The sequence below is a fragment of the Erinaceus europaeus genome, chromosome 18, assembly GCF_950295315.1.
Source record: "Erinaceus europaeus chromosome 18, mEriEur2.1, whole genome shotgun sequence".
NCBI lineage: Eukaryota > Metazoa > Chordata > Mammalia > Eulipotyphla > Erinaceidae > Erinaceus > Erinaceus europaeus.
Genome location: NC_080179.1, coordinates 9,387,459 through 9,406,017, shown reverse-complemented (window position 1 = coordinate 9,406,017; position 18,559 = coordinate 9,387,459). Strand labels below are relative to the sequence as shown.

General features: G+C 39.6%; 1 protein-coding gene and 1 pseudogene across 2 annotated transcripts in view; both read right to left on the bottom strand.

Moving 5' to 3' along the window:
• Positions 1-446, bottom strand: part of PDE1A (phosphodiesterase 1A) — a 320,443-nt gene extending 319,997 nt beyond the window's left edge. Inside the window, exons 1-2 of one of the 2 annotated variants that reach the window (XM_060177615.1) lie at positions 423-446; positions 132-242 (exon numbers count right to left, since the gene is read on the bottom strand). In XM_060177615.1, coding sequence (XP_060033598.1) covers positions 132-242; positions 423-427 — 116 coding nt within the window. In that variant the 5' untranslated portion in view covers positions 428-446. The remainder of the gene's footprint in view (positions 1-131; positions 243-422) is intronic. The other variant, XM_060177617.1, reaches the window with a different exon arrangement.
• Positions 447-14,933: 14,487 nt separating this feature from the next.
• On the bottom strand, positions 14,934-15,068 carry LOC132534475 (small nucleolar RNA U3; annotated as a pseudogene).
• Positions 15,069-18,559: the final 3,491 nt, after the last annotated feature.

Here is an 18,559-nt window from a genome sequence, read left to right as displayed (position 1 = left end):
TTTTAAGAAAAACTCTTTCTAAAGGAAACCTTAGCCCCTCAAGTCAGATAGTACCAACAATTAGCAATACTGATGGTTAAAACTGGGGGAAGGGGAATAAAAACACAGAAGCAAGCAAAGAGTTTACTTACATCCCTTTCAGGCGCTGCCACATTTTCTCAGTCTGTTCTCCTATCAAATACTTAAAAGTGGTGCTTTCCAGTTCTTCAATTTCTGTAGCGGTAGATCCCATGGTGGTATTCCTAAGACAATACAGTGACAGTCAGTTTCAGCAGTTAGAACAAGCATTCCTCAATCCACCACAAATCTCAGACAAATGTACAGTAGCAGCTCTTATCTATCAAAACATTGCAGCATTACAAAGCTGAGAGCAGCCTGTGCCAGAATTGCTATTGACTTTGACAAGCATATCCACTGCTCACCACATAACCCCCTGAAGCAGACAGCAGTATAAACAGATCCTCTGACCTCACAGGAAAAATCCGCACATGTGAACACGCTACTGTACTACTGACCGGCTGAGCACTCCAGATCTCCCCGAAGCAGCTCATTTGTTAGCGTTCATGCAGTGAAGCACATCAGAATTCCTATAGTTTACGAGATCTTATTATAAGGCACGAAAGAAATGTGAATGACTTGAGCGCACCAGGAGAAGCTGGATTCCTCTACCAACGGAAGGAGAGCAGGATGTAAGAAGAAAACAGATGGTAGGAACCAGTATCAGCAGCACCACCCTGAGAAAGAAAAAAAAAAAAGTGCCTATTTTAAATGCCAAGGCTTTTCTCTCTTAATTGATCTGCAATCAACACTTAAAAATCATCATGCTCTAACAAAAAAATGCAATGAATTTGACAGCAATGAGAAAATAATGTTCGGAGCCACACAAAAAGACAGACCCTAGAGCGCCACAGGTTGTTATTAAAAGGACACGGACATCGATGATGCTGTAATCAGGCTCATTCACCTTCTCCTAGCAACTCCACACAGTAGGTAACTGCCAATTTAGCCAGAAACACAGCAGCTGCACACAGACTGCTCTGTGAATCCTTTAGGGATTCAAAAAATAAGTAAAAAGAAGCAAAAGTGTGTATGCCTGTGCTTGCGTGTTGAAGGGTGTAGGGTGTGTGTAGGGGGAGAAGGAGCGAGGAAGATGCTAGAAACTGATGTTGTGCTGCCTGTACATTTTAGGAGAAAAATAAGAGAAAGTTGTCATAAAAGGAATCAGAGCTGAGTTGCTTGCCAAGCTCCCAACACATGGTGAGCTCTCTTTGAAATAAGCACAGATCTTAACTGTGAGCTCCATCACAGCTATTGCTATCTGCAAGCTGCTAAGTGAAATATACTAAAAGCAATAGCTCTTCTTGTTTGTTTGGAAACCCATATGCACTTTTAGTCCTCCATGTAAGAACAATCACTTGTGATGTTAAAGGTGAAGACAGAGACTCTCATAGACAGCAAATAGATAAAAAAAAAAAAAAAAAGAAATCCCTAATATTTATGGAAGACATACTATATGTCCCTATTTTCTATACTACTTTTTTAAATGTTTATTTATAAAATGGAAATAATGACAAGACTATAGGATAAGAAGGACACTACTCCACACAAGTCTAACCACCAGAGTTCCATATCCAATCCCCTCCCTTGTTAGCTTTCCTATTCTTCATCATTTAGGAGGAGTATGGACCCAGGATCATTATGGGAGGCAGAAGGTTGGAAGTCTGGCTTTCGTAATCACTTCCCCACTGAATCTATACTATTTTTTTGTATACCTACAAATAGTTCCTGAGGATAAGTGACATTCCCATTTAATAGTTAAACCCACTGGCAAACAAAGTTATCCCTCAAAGTTAAGGTCAGGTGTTTATGATTTTGACAATAATACATCTACAAATATAAAGTGACTATGTCTATCTAAACAACACTGACATCATCAAGAAGCGAAATTGTGATATATGAAAAAAAAAGCATTTTATAAAATGCTATAGAAAGTACCTTCTAACTTACAGATCAGACAAGATTAGCTTTCCTGAGATACCCAGAGAGGGGCCCATATAGAGTTGTTCGGGCTTCTAATCATAACAAAAGTGAAATATTCACAACACCTAGAGGCCTTCATGTGCTACAAATGAAAGAAGAGGTTGTCCACAAATTCCTTGCACAGGAATCCACTAGAATGGCACCAGCCTGGATTTCCAAACAAAACAATACCTCTAGAAAATAAAAGTGATTCACTTAGCCACAGCAATCTGAGAAGGAAGTGAAAGAAGCTGCTGTTAGCAGTTGACACATTACCATTACCACTGAAGAAAAAATGGGTAAAGTTAGTGTCACAGTTTCCAGAAATATTAACTAGAGAGCAGTGGTGAAGGTTTCTCCTTTTCTGTTACTGGCCAGTAATCTTGGGCCTTTCTGAGTTAAAACCAGGCAAAAAATGGGGAGCTTTAATTTCCTCTGATTAGTGATCCTAGGTTTAGCCACCAGTCTCTCCCAGAGGTTTCTTGTTCTAACCTGCCTTTCATTGCTCTGGGTAACATAAGAATTTGTCTAAAAACATAGACATTGCCATGCCATGCAAATATAAGGGAATTCAATGGTTGTGATATGCTGTGTGCTAGCCCAGAAAGTCCTAAACATATGGCACTGTCTCCCATAAACTTTCATGTGGTTATCAAGTCTGATCTCTACTTACTTATACGGAAGGAATTGGAGAGCAGGGGAAAAATAGCATGATGGTTATGCAAACAGACTCTCATGCCTGAGACTCTGAGGTCCTGAGTTCAATTCCCTGCACCACCATAAACCAGAGCTTAACAGTGCTCTGGTATAAAAAAATTAAAAAATGGGAGTCCGGCGGTAGTGCAGCAGGTTAAGCGCACGTGGCACAAAGCACAAGGACCGGCTCCAGTTCAAGCCTCCAGGTCCCCGCCTGCAGGGGAGTCGCAGCGGTGAAGCAGGTCTGCAGGTGTCTGTCTTTCTCTCCCCCTCTCTGTCTTCCCCTCCTCTCTCCATTTCTCTCTGTCCTATCCAATGATGACTATGTCAACAACAATAATAAAACTACAAGGGCAACAAAAAGGGAAGATATAAATAAACATTTTTAAAAATAAATAAAAAGAATTGGAAAGTACACTCACTGATGGGGGGAGGGGAAGACGGGCGGCTGTAATCATGGATAAATCTCTTAATAAATGGAGACTGCTTCCATTCCCAAACTTCTGCTCAGCCCAAGGTCACAGAGAAATCTGAGCATTCCAGTGTACACTGCAACTGTTTCTGAACTATCCTATTAAATTTGGTCTGCAGTCCTTACTGTTTTGAGCCTTAAGTAGTAGAAACTACCATCGAGTAATCTTGAGCTGTTCTTCTACATTTTAAACAGAAAATGAGAATAAGGTTGAGTACATAGAGTTTCTCACAGTCACCAAATTAAAAATTGTATAGAGGATTTCAGGTAAAAAATATCAGAAACCTAAAGGCAAATTTGGGAGCTTGGGAATAAACTAGAAGAATCCAAAAGAAAATAACAGAAAAAAATAGAATCAAAGACATAACAACAAAGAAAACTATAGGTCAATATTCCTGTTCAGTATAAATGCTAAGACACTGAACAAAAATTAACAAGCCAGATACAAAAGTACATTAAAAAGATTGTACATTGGTTCAAAATACACATATCAATAAATGTATTCCGCCACATCAATAAAAAGGAAAACAAACATCAAATGACTATGTCAATGGATGCAGAGAAAGTTTTTGACAAGTTTCAACATCCTTCACGATTACCATGTCCTTAATAAAGGAATTTTTAAAACTAAACAAATAAACAGTAAAGAATTAATGAAAATTTCCTCTGTCTAGTTATATCTGTAGACAGCAAATTTACAGCCAACATCATACTCAGTGGTGAGAAACTGAAAGTTTTTCCTTTCCAATCAGATACAAGTTAGGGTTTCCTGCTATCACAATTAACATTCAAAATAGTCTTCAAAGTCCTAGCCACAGCAGTTAGGCAGATGACGGGAATAAAAGGGATACAGACTGGAAGAGAAGAAGTAAAATTGTCACTATCCCCACATAATAAGATAATATACATAGAAACTCCAAAGGAATACAACATGAAACTGAAAACTGTAAGACATTCTTCACCCACTGGAGAAAAGCTTCCACTGGCAGGGATGGGATGTGGAACTCTGGTGGTGAGAATTGTGTGAAATTGTACCTTTCTTATCCCACAATCTTGTCAGCCATTGCTAAATCACTAGTAAACAATAAATAATGAAAAGAAAAAAGAAAGATTTTTTTAAATATTTGTTTTATTTATTTGCCCTTTTGTTGCCCTTTTTTTTTTTTTAATTGTTGTAGTTATTATTGTTGTTGATGCCGTCATTGTTAGATAGGACAGAGAAAGACATGGAGAGAGGAGGGGAAGACAGAGAGGGGGAGAGAAAGAGAGACACCCGCAGACCTGCTTCACCGCCTGTGAAGGGACCCCCCTGCAGTTGGGGAGCTCAAACCGGGATCCAGACGCTGGTCCTGTAGCTTTGCGCCATTTGCGCTACCGCCCGACCCCCAGGAATATTTTTTTTAATTGAGTTCAGATCTGTGCTATTTTGTCCTTTTCTTTCAGAGGCTTCTGGATTTCAACTTTGGCAAGTTAATTTCTACTTATGAGCCTTTGCCTCAAGCTATGCTATGATCTTCCCCATTCCAAGTTTTCCCAGCGGGTCTCCTTGTGCCTGCTATTCTGCTAGTTGAGAAAGATTTCTCCTTTTGTGCTGCTTCTATGCAGGGGCTCCTCTGGCTGCACGGCAGCACATCCATGTGGCCCTGGAGGCAGCAACAGATCCCCAGGACAACAGTTCACCTGGGTAGAATTCCTGTCATAGAAACAGTTGGACCAGAGAAATAAAAGTCCACAGCTTTGCCTCAGGCACGGTTCCTGGGAGAGGCATATCTTCAGACAAGCATTCAGGTGCTTGTCTCAGTGACTTGATAGTGTTCTCTGAACACATCAAACTCAAGGTATAAAGGTCCATGTCTTCAAAGCCAATTTCCTTACCTTGAGTAAGGAATTCCCTAAGTGTGAGTACAGAGGCTCCCCACAAGTGCTCTCCACTCAGATCCCAGACTGTAGCCATCAGTGTGAGAGCATATCAGCTGGTAGAACAAATGAGCCCTAGTAACTCCTGCTTCCTTCCCAGCCTATAATTCCAGCAGCCCCTGCAGTAGGCATCTGATGAAGTCAACTGATAAGTAAACTAGAGGCCACACTGAGCCACCTGACCACAGCTGGGCAAGCTGACTGCCAACTCAGGAAGTATCCTGCACATCTGACCCCATCATCACCTTCAATGGGCTGAAATGTGTTGTCGAGTCTCTCCCAGTTGAAGACACCCGCTTTTCTCCTGTAGGTGATCTGTTATTAGAGGGAGGAGAGAATTGTGCCCATCCATCAGGCTGCCCATCTGGCCATGGGCCATTCCTTCCGAGAACTTGGGAAAGTGCCTTTTTCGGCTTTCAGTGAGCAGGGCAGAGCAGCATTCTTGGGACCAGAAGTAGGCAAGAGGGAAAGGAACCCCAACAGTATGCCCTTGCTGAGGGGCATCAGACATCTATCTTGGAGATGTGCTTTCATTTTCTAGACTTTCAGGTGCTGAAGAGAACCCAAGAATTCCCAGCAGACAGGGGAGTCTAGAATGCTGACTTCAGTATAAGCCCCTGCTTGTTTCTTAAGAATTCCACTGATGACCAGTACTCCCTGGGGAGACGTTGGTTCTCTTAAGCCAATGCACAACAAAACAAGCCTCTTATGCTAGAACTTAAAAACCTCTGCTGCTGTGAATCCCACAGTGGTATCCGAAAAGTCACCTTCAATAAGTGTGGCAATGTTCTTTTGTGACAGATGAAGAACAGACATGCTTATGGTTAGTTTGGATGGCGAGCACAGTAAGTCTCAGCTTCCTGTACTTTAAGATCTGCAGACTCATCCTGCTAGGTCCTCCCTGCCCCCACAAACAAGGTGAAGAGGAAATGTTCCTGAAATTCTTTATTGTGTACCCCTCTTATCCTATGGTCTTGTCAGTATTTCTGTTTCATAAATAAAAAGAAGGAGGAGAAGGACATTTTAAAAATTTAAATAGTCTTCAGAAGTATTTGAAATATAATATTCCTCCACTGTGTTCCAGAAAATTTATAAAAGCTGGATGAATCTATCCCACAAGCATTCAGATTTCATATATCTACATTTTAATCTTAAGTGGTAAAAAGCAGTGTTTTTAGTAATATCAAGCATCAACATCACATAAACTAAGATTTGCATCTGTAAGTCATAACAAGATCCAGCACTCATGTCTCCAATCATCTCTTCCCCAACCCAATCCTATATCTAAATCCATGACAAAAATCAGTCTGCAGTGTTAGGAATAGTCAGAGAAGTCAGACAATCTTTGAAATGTCTCACTAGTTATTGTAAGCAATTACTTGTCCCCCCTCCAATAAAAATATAAATAAATAAGTAAGAGGATGGGGATCAGGTGGTGCTGCACCTGGTTAAGTGCATGCATTACCATGCACAAGGACCCAAGTTCAAGCCCCTGGTCACCACCTGCTGGGGGAAAGTTTCAAAAACTGTGAGGCAGTGCTGTAAGTGTCTCTCTCTCCCTCTTATTTATTCATTTATTTACTTATTTATTGTTTTTGGATAGAACCTGGGTCCTGGCACACAGTAATGTGTGTGCTTAACCAGGTATGCCACCACCTGGCCCTACTCTCTCCCTACCTCCCCTCCATCTCAATTTCCCTCTGTCCTATCAAATAAAATAAATAAAGTAAAAATATTTAAAAATACATTTGTTTTAAAAAGTAAAATAAAAATAAAGGGAAAAAGGGAGTCAGGCAGTAGCACAGCAGGTTAAGCGCAGGTGGTGCCAAGCTCAAGGACTGGTGTCAGGATCCCGGTACAAGCCCCCGGCTCCCCACCTGCAGGGGAGTCGCTTCACAGGCGGCGAAGCAGGTCTGCAGGTGTCTGTCTTTCTCTCCCCCTCTCTGTCTTCCCCTCCTCTCTCCATTTCTCTCTGTCCTATCCAACAACAATGACAACAACAATAACAACAACAATAAAACAACAAGGGCAACAAAAGGGAATAAAATAAATAAATAAATATCAAAAAATAAGAAAATAAAGGGAAGGAATTAAAAATAAAAATTCTCATTAAGAAGAGCACCAGATAGAAGCAGTTTCCACATAAGTAGTCAACTTCACTCACAGCAAATTCGCTCATTATCTGTATCAAAATCAAATTAATGTAAAATACATCACAAAGCAGGTTAGAATAGAGAAGCTCTACAGCCATCTCAACCACTTAGAAGCTTTCAAAATTGTGTACCCAAGCTGCAAAGACAAACAGGATAAGTATTAGTTTTGCCTTGAGTGTCAGGAAGAAATAATGAGCTTTCAGCTGCAGGCCAGGAACTACATATCAAAGTCATGGGAGTTTATACCCCAAAAGAAAAATCTCTGTGCATAACACTGCCAAACCATTTCTATATGTAGGTATGTAATAGGTATACTTTATAAAGCATACATACAGCAATACATATCATCAGGTATATAGTGACCTATGAAAATATTTGATTTCTTACTTGTTAGAGAAACCCCTGTTTTACTTATTGTGGATCATGGTAATAGTGTTCTTTTTTTTTTAACTTTTCTTTATAAAATGAGAACACTGACAAGACCATAGGAAAAGAGGGGTACAATTCCACACAGTTCCCATCGCCAGAACTCTGTATCCCAGCCCCTCTTTCATTTTGATAGGGAAAAATATGTTATTTCAATTCGATTGTGTCAAGTTCATAATGTTGTTTAGCACTGATAACCTAGCTGTAGTTACACTGCAATGGGCATTTAATGACACTACGCACATTTTTACTAAGTTGTCGGTGAAAATACTTATCAAAAAAGTTGCTGATTTAACACTTAGTTGTTTTGTTTTTTAATTTCTTTACTGGGGGATTAATGGTTTACAATCAACAGTAAAATACAATAGTTTGTACATGCGTAACATTTCTCAGTTTTCCACATAATAGTTCAACCCCCATTAGGTTGAGCTGCCATCATGGCCTGAGCCCTTCCCCTCACCCCAGTGTCTTCTACTTTGGTGCAATACACCAACTCCAGTCCAAGTTTAAGGCTTATTTTTATGCAAATGTGGAGTGGAATGTTGAAATCATTTTGCTACCTGTGAATATGTCTCCCTGCATGCTATGTACTGCTTAAAACTATGTTGCAGGAGACGCTTTCTACCAGAGAATTACTTCAAAACATAAAATTGCAAATCACTCTTGGAGAAGTAAGACATTGACCTAAGTGCCGCACACAGGAGCATAAATTACTGACATCAAATCATTTCTTGAAAGACGCCACGGAGTCAGAAGAGGACATAAAAATACTGCTATATGAAAAGTGAGTGAAAAGACTCAAAATAAAAAGGTTATTTGGCAAGAGATTAGTCTACCCAGCTTAAAACCTTGTCAGACTGCTACATAGGCTGCACTGCTAGATAAGAAACACTTCTTAAAGAAAGAAAAGGTTTTGCCTTCCAAGAACATTTTGGGAATATTCTTCTAGAGTAATAGACCATATTTTTAAGTGCCAACACTTCTACTCATTTTAAGACAGTATATGCTTATGTATGTAATATTCCCTGCAACCTGTGTTGGCATTAAAGTAATCTTGAAAAGTAGTTTGAGGTGCTCTTTCATAATTAATTTAGCTATGAATAATGTAAAATGATGATTTGTGGGAAATCTTGAAAATAATTTTGTATTTAGTGCCAAGGACACTTTGTAAATGCACTTATAATTCTGTGTGGACACAAATAAATAAGTCAATTAAACTTAAAAAAAAGTTTGAGTTAGCCATATACTCCATGTTGAAAAGTACTTTTACAAACTAAGAAAATAGTCATTTAAAAAAAAAAAAAGACTGAAATGTGCTCTTGACTTGCTTTATGTTGTTTTTCAAACTTATGTAGAATAGAACAAAGTCAAACTTTCTGTATTCACTTAGTAGAAGCAATTGGTGTATCATGCATTTCTTCCCTTCCTTTGCTTAAGTACCAGCTATCAGTGAGACCATCCAGTATTCACACTTCTTTCTCTGGCTTATCTCACTTAACAGGATTTCATCACCCTCCATCCAAAATATGGAAAAAAAAATGCTTCATCTTTTCTGATAGCTGAGTAGTAATGAACTGTATATTTATACCACAGTTTGCTTAGTTGCTGTCATTAGGCATGTAGGCTGCTTCCATATTTAGACTATTAGAAATTGTGCTACTTTGAACATAGACTTACAAAGATCTCTTTGAACAACCCCCAGAGGGAAAAAGAATAAGGAAATTATCAAGGCAGGGGATTGGATACAGAGTTCTGGTGGTGGACACTATGTGGAAATGAACCCCTCTTATCCTATATTCTTGTCAGTATTTCCATTTTATAAATCAAATTTTAAAAAGAAATAACTCATTATATATATATACATATAAACCCTGGTGTATCATAAAAGAAAAATGAATGTAGTTTAAATGCATTTATTGATATCCTTGTTCATTTTTATTAGTTATTTGATATTAATTTATAAAATATAAGATAATAGAGCTATAATTCCACACCTTTCCACCACCAGCAGCGTTCTATGTCCCTATTCCCTCCATTGGAAACTCATTATTTCTCCCTAGTGGGAATGGAGCAAAATTATACCCCTATTATCTTACAATTTTGTAAATCAGTATTGAGTCACTAATAATTTTTTTAAAAAAGGAAGAGAAGGCAGGACCATAGAAAAATGGGCAAGCAAATATAAATATAGATAGTCAACCCGTATCTGTAACCTTGGGAGAGTTTCCAGTGGAGAGACAATAATTGATAAATATTAGTTGATAAATATTAGTTTTTAGTTGATAAATATTTTGGCCACTATATCTCTTGGCCAATTATATACAGTTTTTCTTCCAAAGATTATAAAAGGGTAACAATAATCCTGTTGTAAAGAAAGTAAACCTTATTTGCTTTCTTTTGTGTAATTACTTGAATCAACAGAGTGATTGAGGGAAGTGAAGTTGGGGGTAGGCGAAGAGGGTATCTAAGCCTTAGTAATAAATATTTGACAGAAACTTTATGGTGCTTTCTTCAGTCTTTCTACTAGATTGCTGAGCTAATAGTTCTACATATAATCACAGTGGACTATTTAGCACTTTTACTTCGAGGTCTATAGCTGCTCCTAATTATGGATACGTGTATACATGAACCCGGTCCCCTAGGCCCTGGCCTATGTTAGGGTCTGTAACTTTGCTGGATAAAGCACCATCTGAAATGGAACTAGGGAGTCCCATGTGTTAGGAGAGGTCTCACCAGATTATTGGGGTTGGAACGTTGACAACGCAGCCTCGGTGTCTCTGGATGCAATCAGAGGCAACGAGGCAGTGGCAGCACGTGGCCTGGTGGCTCTGGTTGTGTTGATTTAGTTGAGGTCAGCAGAAGCAGTGTAACAGGGTGAGGGATCAAGAGGAGAGGCATCAGGAAAGACAAACCAAGTCCCAGAGGTTTCCGGGCTGTGGTTTAGTGAATTTCTGGAGAAATACTGGTTGTATTTTGTTGACTTTTTCGTTGCTGCTGCTGTTGTTTGTTTGCTTGCTTTTTTTTTTTTTTTAATCACAAGAGCAGTCTGAAATGACTCCTACTCCACAGCCATGTCTAAGTCTCCTCTCTTTTTTCATTTTTTTAAACTATCTGATTATAATGATGACTTCTTATAGAACTTCAGTTAAAACACTGCTCACATTGTTACTATCGATCAACTATTAATAAAATTTTGATTTTCCAGTATCTCATTCCCTTATCTTGTCTAATGATGATATTATGAGTATTACTCAAAATAACTGATACATTCCAAGTGGTAGATCTTAAAAAATAAATCTTATTTTTTGGTTTCAGTTTGAATATCTATGAAAGTAATTGACATTATTTTATCCTTTATATCATACTCTGTTAGGCAATAAAATAACATTACTTGTTTTGCAAGTGGAGGTCTCATGGCTCCAAGGTATATCTTTAAAAACTCTGCACAGCAGATGTATGTCCATGACCTTTGGTTCTTGAAGATGTCAAGGTTAACATATAAAGTTCATTGTGCACAAGGACTGGCATAAGTATCCTGGTTTGATTCCCCCGGCTCCCCACCTGCAGGGGAGTTGCTTCACAGGCAATGAAGCAGGTCTGCAGGTGTCTGTCTTTCTCTCCCCCTCTCTGTCTTCCTCTCCTCTCTCTATTTCTCTCTGTCCTATCCAACAACAACGACATCAATAACAACAACAATAACTACAACAACAATAAAAAAGGGCAACAAAAGGGAAAATAAATAATTTTTTTTTTAAGTTCATTGTGAAGATAATACATGGGGTGTATTTCTCAGTTTTCACATTTGTTTTTAATTCTATGTCAAAGCCTTATAGTTCTCATCTAGGGAAATATCATGTGAATAAAAATGATCATCATATATCTCCAGATCTAAAAGTCAGAGCTTACAGGTCAATGGTGATTCTAACAGTGATTACTTACAGACTACATCTATAAGCAATCATTGAGATGCATTGTTTCCATGTCCCCCCCCCCCCACTTTGGCGTTTCCAGGCATTTGTTCTTGTGAGTGTGCTCTAAATGAGTCTGTTCAAGGCAGCTGGTCTGTATCCCTGAATTTACAAATCCAGGAAGCAGTGGGTGGTAGGGCAGATAGCCAGCAGAGGACAGTGTGACCCACTTCCATCACTCTTTTTAACTGAACAATATATGAAAAATTAATAACGTAAACGCATCATGCATAAAAACTACCAGTAAGATTATAGAAAAGAGAGCTCCATTTAGTTATATTTATATTTGCCAAAAGTTATCCCCAAAAAAGATAGAATTATAAATCAGAATGATTAATATCAAGTAGCAGGCTACTGTCTGTAAGATTAAACTCTAAAATATCATTACCAGTATTCTAAGTTACAGACTGCTTTTTAAAAATTTTTTTCTTCTTTTTACCAGAGCACTGCTCAGTTCTGGCTTATGGTACTATGGGACATTAACCTGGGACTTTGGAGTCTCAGGTATGAGAGTCTCTTTGCAGAACCATTATACAATCTATTCCCATTTTTAAAGTTATTTTAAAGATTTGTTTGTTATTATTGAGATTCAATAAGAGAGGAAAGAGACAGGTTGGAAGTATGGATCGACCTGTCATGCTCATGTTCAGTGGATAAGCAATTACAGAAACTAGACTTCCACCTTCTGCACCCCATAATGACCCTGGGTCCATACTCCCAGAGGGATAAAGAATAGGGGAGCTATCAGGGGAGGGGATGGGATACGGAGATCTGGTGGTAGGAATTGTATCCCTTTTATCCTATGGTCTTGTCAGTGTTTCTATTTTACAAATAAATAAATTTTAAAAAAAAGAGAGAGAGAGGGAGGGGGGTCGGGCGGTAGCGCAGCTGGTTAAGTACACGTGGCACAAAGCGCAGGGACCTGCTTAAAGATCCGGGTTCAAGCCCCCGACTCCCCACCTGCAGGGGGGTCGCTTCACAAGCGGTGAAGCAGGTCTACAGGTGTCTTTCTCTCTCCCTCTCTGTTTTCCCCTCCTCTCTCCATTTCTCTCTGTCCTATCCAACAACAAATGACATCGACAACAACAATAATAATAATCACAACAAGGCTACAACAAGAGCAACAAAAGGGGAGAAAAAATGGCCTCCCGAAGCAGTGAATTCATGGTGCAGGCACTGAGCCCCAGCAATGACCCTGGAGGCAAAAAAGAGAGAGAGAGGAAGGTGAGTGACAAAGAAGGACAGAGAGAAGATCAAGCACGCTCAACTAATTTAGCATAAAGTAGTGCCAAGTATTGAACCTTGACCTCTGCTGTGTCAGGTATATGAGTTACTGCTGTACCCAGCTGACCTGTCTCCCAACACAACAGCTTGATTTTATGACTGTATCTCACTACGCAAACTAGATCAGATTCTGAAGACCAAGAACTGACACTTCTTTGAGTAGTTTGCACATTAAAAACCCACTCAATCTCAACAAAGTCATGTGACTTGTCATTTGATTCATCAATTCAAGGAATGGGAATGTCTTAAGAAATAAGTTTTTTTTTTTTTTCATTAGAAGTAGATGTCTCACAACATACCTTTCAATGTCAGCCCTCTTTTTAAATTTATCTTGTGAATTATAATATAAAATGTGTAACTTATATGTAAAGCTTTTAATAGAGTTTATTTTTAAAAATCTGTAGACTAAGACTATATAACGATTGAGCAAAGGATTGTGAGCACCATATGGACTTCTAAACAGAGAAAAATGATACACATGGCTCCTGCCAACTACTCTTCTCCTTCTCCTCCTGCCGGTCCCCCACTACATCCTGAATTCTGTCATGATATTGGATGCCTTGGTATATATTATTTAACCATTCTCTCTGTTTCTCAATAAGCATTTCTTAAACACAAAGGGCAGAAAATAGAACTCTAATTCTATTTTTTTTCAATTAGTGACCTGTTTCAAGTTACATAACTATGAGCATATAAATTTTTCCAAATAGAAATAAGAGGTAAAAATTACCTGACTATAACTGGGGAACAGGACTAGGTGAGAACAGACACTGACAAAATTTTAAAACAGAAATAAACAACATGCAGACTCTCCCTGACAGGGGCAACAACTAGCTTGGTCGAGTATGGTATTAGTAAGCAAAAAGAATTGAATCAGAGGAGAGGTATTTTGTCTTCTCGCCCTTATCTATATGGAAAATTTAAGCCCACTGTTAAAATTCAATCTGATAGCCAATTTGAAGTCTTAAGTGCTTAGACTGAAGGAACTCAGAGCTATGGTCTATGTATCAAAAAGTTTGAGACATTTCAATCCCTTTTTCCCCGTCTCATATAAATTAAATAGTGATTTGTGAGACTATAAGTGAATAGACATGTATAGTAACACCATTCCCACTACCAAAGGTCTATGTCCCTCGCACCTCCCTAAGCACTCCCACCTCATGCCCCACCCCCCCGCCCCAGTGAAGCTGAACATCTACCCTCACCCTCCACCCAGAGATTTTTACTTTGGTGCCCTACTCCAAACTCAGTCAGATTCTGCTTTGAGTTTCCCTTTCTGTTCTTCTTTCTCAACTTCTGTTGATGAGTGGGATCATCCCATACTCATCTTTGTCTTTTTGACTTAGGTCACTTAACATAATTCCTTCTAGCTCCATCCAAGATGGATCAGAGAAGGTGGGTTCATTGTTCTTGACAGCTGCATAGTATTCCATTGTGTGTATAGACCACAGCTTTCTCAGCCACTCATCTGTTGTTGGGCACCTGGGTTGCTTCCAGGGATTGCCATATGGACATGATGGGCCTAGACCTCTAAAAGATCCCTCTCTCCACTGTCAATGGTCATCTCCATCAGGAACAACATAATGGACCCCTTTGTGGGCCCTTATAAGTCCTTGCCCTCAATGTGGATCAACAGTTGTAGGGACAATTCCATTCTCTAAATGGAGGCTGGACAACATACTCTACCACCTGAAGAAGATGGGTCCTGAAATTAGCGCAGCCTGGAATGTTCCTAGCCATGATCACAGAATGTGAGCTCAGACCTACAGGTATGCAGAGGTTACATAGGCTCCTGTGATGAATATGGGCACTAGATCAAATCGAGGGGCGTCACAGTTAACAATATTTAATTACCTTTCTCATATGCGGGAGCTAATCTCTTCCCTGATCCAGTTTTCTGGTTCTTTTTCCAACTATGACACTATCTCCCCAGATAATAACCTGGGTGTTACTTGTCAACTCAGGCAAAAACTAGTAAAGTCATGGGCCCCTTGGAATATACCTAAAATAGACCTACTAGCTTTATCCAAAACGAAGACTCCAATCTTCATCTGCAATATTCTTGCCTTTAGGTCCATGATTAGTCAACAATTTGTAATAAACTATAGAAATGATCCCTGAAAGTATAGTCTTGATTAGTCAACGATTTGTTCTGCTTTATATCTTAACTCTTTCAGCCACCAGTTTCCAGATGCTACCATGATGCCAACCAGACTTCCCTGGGCAGGTGACCCCACCAATGTGTTCTGGAGCCCCGCTTCCCCAGAACCCCGCCCCACTACGGAAAGAGAGAGACAGGTTGGGAGTATGGATCCATCTGCCAATGCCCATGTTCAGTGGGGAAGCAATTACAGAAGCCAGACCTTCTACCTTCTGCATCCCTCAATGACCCTGGGTCCATGCTTCCAGAGGGATAAAGAATAGGAAGGCTATCAAGGCAGGGAATGGGATACGGAGTTCTAGTGGTGGGAATTGTGTGGAGTTGTATCTTATCCTCTTATCCTACGGTCTTGTCAGTATTTCCATTTTACAAATAAAAAATTAAAAAAAGAAAAAACATATTTATAATATTTATGAAAATAATGAGTTAAAGACATACCAACAATTCAGAGAATTAAACATTTGTAGTATCTGTTCTAGTCCTAAACCTGAGAAGAAACTGGGCAGTTGGAGGAGGATTTGGGGACATATATTTCAGTATTTTTCCCTACACACACTTCCAATTCTTTTCTCACGCTCTCACTTCAGTGAGGAGACTGTCCAATAAAACACATCCAGGGTACTTTTTCAGTAATTTAGTTGATAACAGCAGCTACTAGCCTTGCTTTTCTGACTGAATTGTTGATACCTTCTTGATTCTTTCTGTATTTACCTCTTTAGTGATTTCTCTTGTTTTCCTACCCTGTTTTCTTGTTCTGGTTCTTTTTCCCTTTTTTTCTTTTTTCTTTTTTTTTTTTTTTTTTTGTGTGTGTGTGTGTGTTTGTTTTCTTTGTCCTATGATGGACAAAGAATTAGACCTAAGGTAAAAAGGTGGAATGAGGATGAAAGTGGATAATGGCACAATGGTCTAATTATACCACTTGCTATTGGAATAAAATTTACTTCTCTCCACAACCTACTTATTTTACTAGAGAAAATGTGTCCCCTTTGACTAAAGTATCTCCATTTACCTTGACTCCTGGCCCTGACATCTTTCTATTTCCTTTTTCTATGAGCTAAGACTTCTGACACCCCACATGCACGTGAGATCAATCAGACGGTATTTTATTTACTCTTTTCGGCTTTGTAACACAGCATAATCCCCTCATTATCCACCCATACTATAAAAAGCAGGCAGCACTTCCTTCTTTTTGAAACAACAACAAAAAAATATTCATTTGGTTTTTTTGTTTGTTTTTATGAGAGAGGTAGAGACAGGAAGAAAGAGAAAGAGAGAGCGATACCAGAGCACTGCTCAGTTCTGGCTTGTCGTATTGCCAGGGATTAAGACAGGCACCTCCAGGGTATCAACTGTGCATGTCCTGGGCTCGAACATACTGAAATATCTCCCTGGCCATTGTGTTTCCTTTCTACTGTGAAGTAACACTATATAAGCATTACATTGTTTCCTAGGGTTGGAAATTATGAATAATGTCATACTTGTTATTTAATAATAACTCCTCATACTACTGAGAATTCACTTCTTTTGCTCGCTTAGCTATTCCATTCTAGGCGGCCAGGTGGTAGCACACCCAGACAAGCACACTTACTACCATGTACAAGGACTTAGGTGGGCGCCCGCCCACCCCCACCTACAAGGGGGACACTTCACAAACAGTGAAGGCCCACAGGAGTCTCTCTTTCTCTCCCCCTGTCAGTCTCCCCCTCCCCTTTCACTTTCTCTCTGTCCTAACCCATAAAATATAAAAAGAGAAGAAAAAAAAAAAGGGATTCTGGGAGCAGTGGATTCATAGTGCTAGCACCAAGCCTCAGCAGTAACCCTGGTGGGGATAGACATCCTTTTTAGAACTAAGTTATTAACTATACCTTATTTTTTCTAGTCCATAGACGGGATATTTCCTTAAGTAATACTAAAAGCAAGAATTGTAAAAGGTAGGACAGGCACATGTAGAAAAAAGAAGACCGAACAAAGGAAAAAAAAAAAAAAAACACATTTCTGACTGTCTGTGCTTTGGATGACGTCCTTGGCAGTGTGTGCATATATTTCACTGCTGAAGTACCCACAAGACAAGCCCACCCTCTGTGAACCCAAATTCTGACCAGCAGATTCTGGACTGGTCCCTGTTCCCACTCCATGGACTCCAGTAGCCCAGCCAGACCTAGGAGTATCCTCTGAATCTTTTCACTATTCCTTATTCATTGTCTTATTTATTTTTGTAGTTATTATTATTATTGTCATCATTGTTAGATAAGACAGAGAGAAATAGAGAAAGGAAGGGGAGACAGAGAGGGGGAGAGAAAGACAGACACCTGCAGACCTGCTTCACCACTTGTGAAGCGACCCCCCTGCAGTTGGGGAGCCGGGGGCTGGAACCGGGATCCTTACGCCGTTCTTTGTGCTTTGTGCCACTTGTGCTTAATGCACCACCGCCCGACTCCCTTTATTGTCTTTTCTAAAACTAATGTAGCTATTCTCCTCTAAAATATTTTATCCATTTGAAAGATATAGAATGACTTCTGCATTCTGGAATCAAGCAAAATAGACGCAAATAATAGTGTAAAGAGCCCTACAAGATCAAAATATCTGAGTACACATGTTAAGCATAAATAATCAGCCGCAAACCTTTGGTCAAGTCTTGGTTTCATAGAGTGTTTTTAAAATGCAAATACCCATGTTTACAGTGCAAGTCCGCTAACCTTTCTGACAGACTTGTCTGATTCATAAAGATCCCTCATTCCTCCCATGCCAATGCACATACTCAGTGAAAATCTCAGAGCTTGTAGTCTTTTTTTTATTTTTTATATTTATTTGTATTTATTTTTCCCTTTTGTTGCCCTTGTTTTAGTTATTGTTGTTGTATTTGATGTCATCATTGTTAGATAGGACAGAGAGAAATGGAGAGGGGAAGACAGAGAGGGGGAGAAAAAGATAGACACCTGCAGACCTGCTTCACTGCCTGTGAAGCGACTCCCGGGCAGGTGGGGAGTTGGGGAGTTGGGGGCTCGAACTGGGATCCTTACGCCGGTCCTTGCTCCACGCCACATGTGCTTAACCCACTGTGCTACCGCCCGATTCCCTGTAGTCTTTTTTTTTTTTTTTTTTTTTACCCAGGAGTCCAGACTGGCTGTTTTCGTACTAGGAGCCATTGTATTTATCCCAACACCTGCAAGTGGCAGTAGTTAGTCTCATTACATAACACAAGCAGTGATATGACAGAGGTCAAACCACTCTGGTGACTTTTACCATCTAGAGATACAGGACTGGAAGCAAACAGAAACATGTTGGGAGCCCTATAGCATTTGTGGAAAACAATCCTTATTCTTCTGATTCTTCCTGTAACTGAAATAAGGCTTTCAAATCAGTCTTCTGGTTCTGTCTTTCCAACCATAAAGGGGAATCCAAACTGCCTCCCCTTGATACTAAAGTGTCTGGAAGCTGTAGAGCGCTTGAGAAGCAAAGTCTC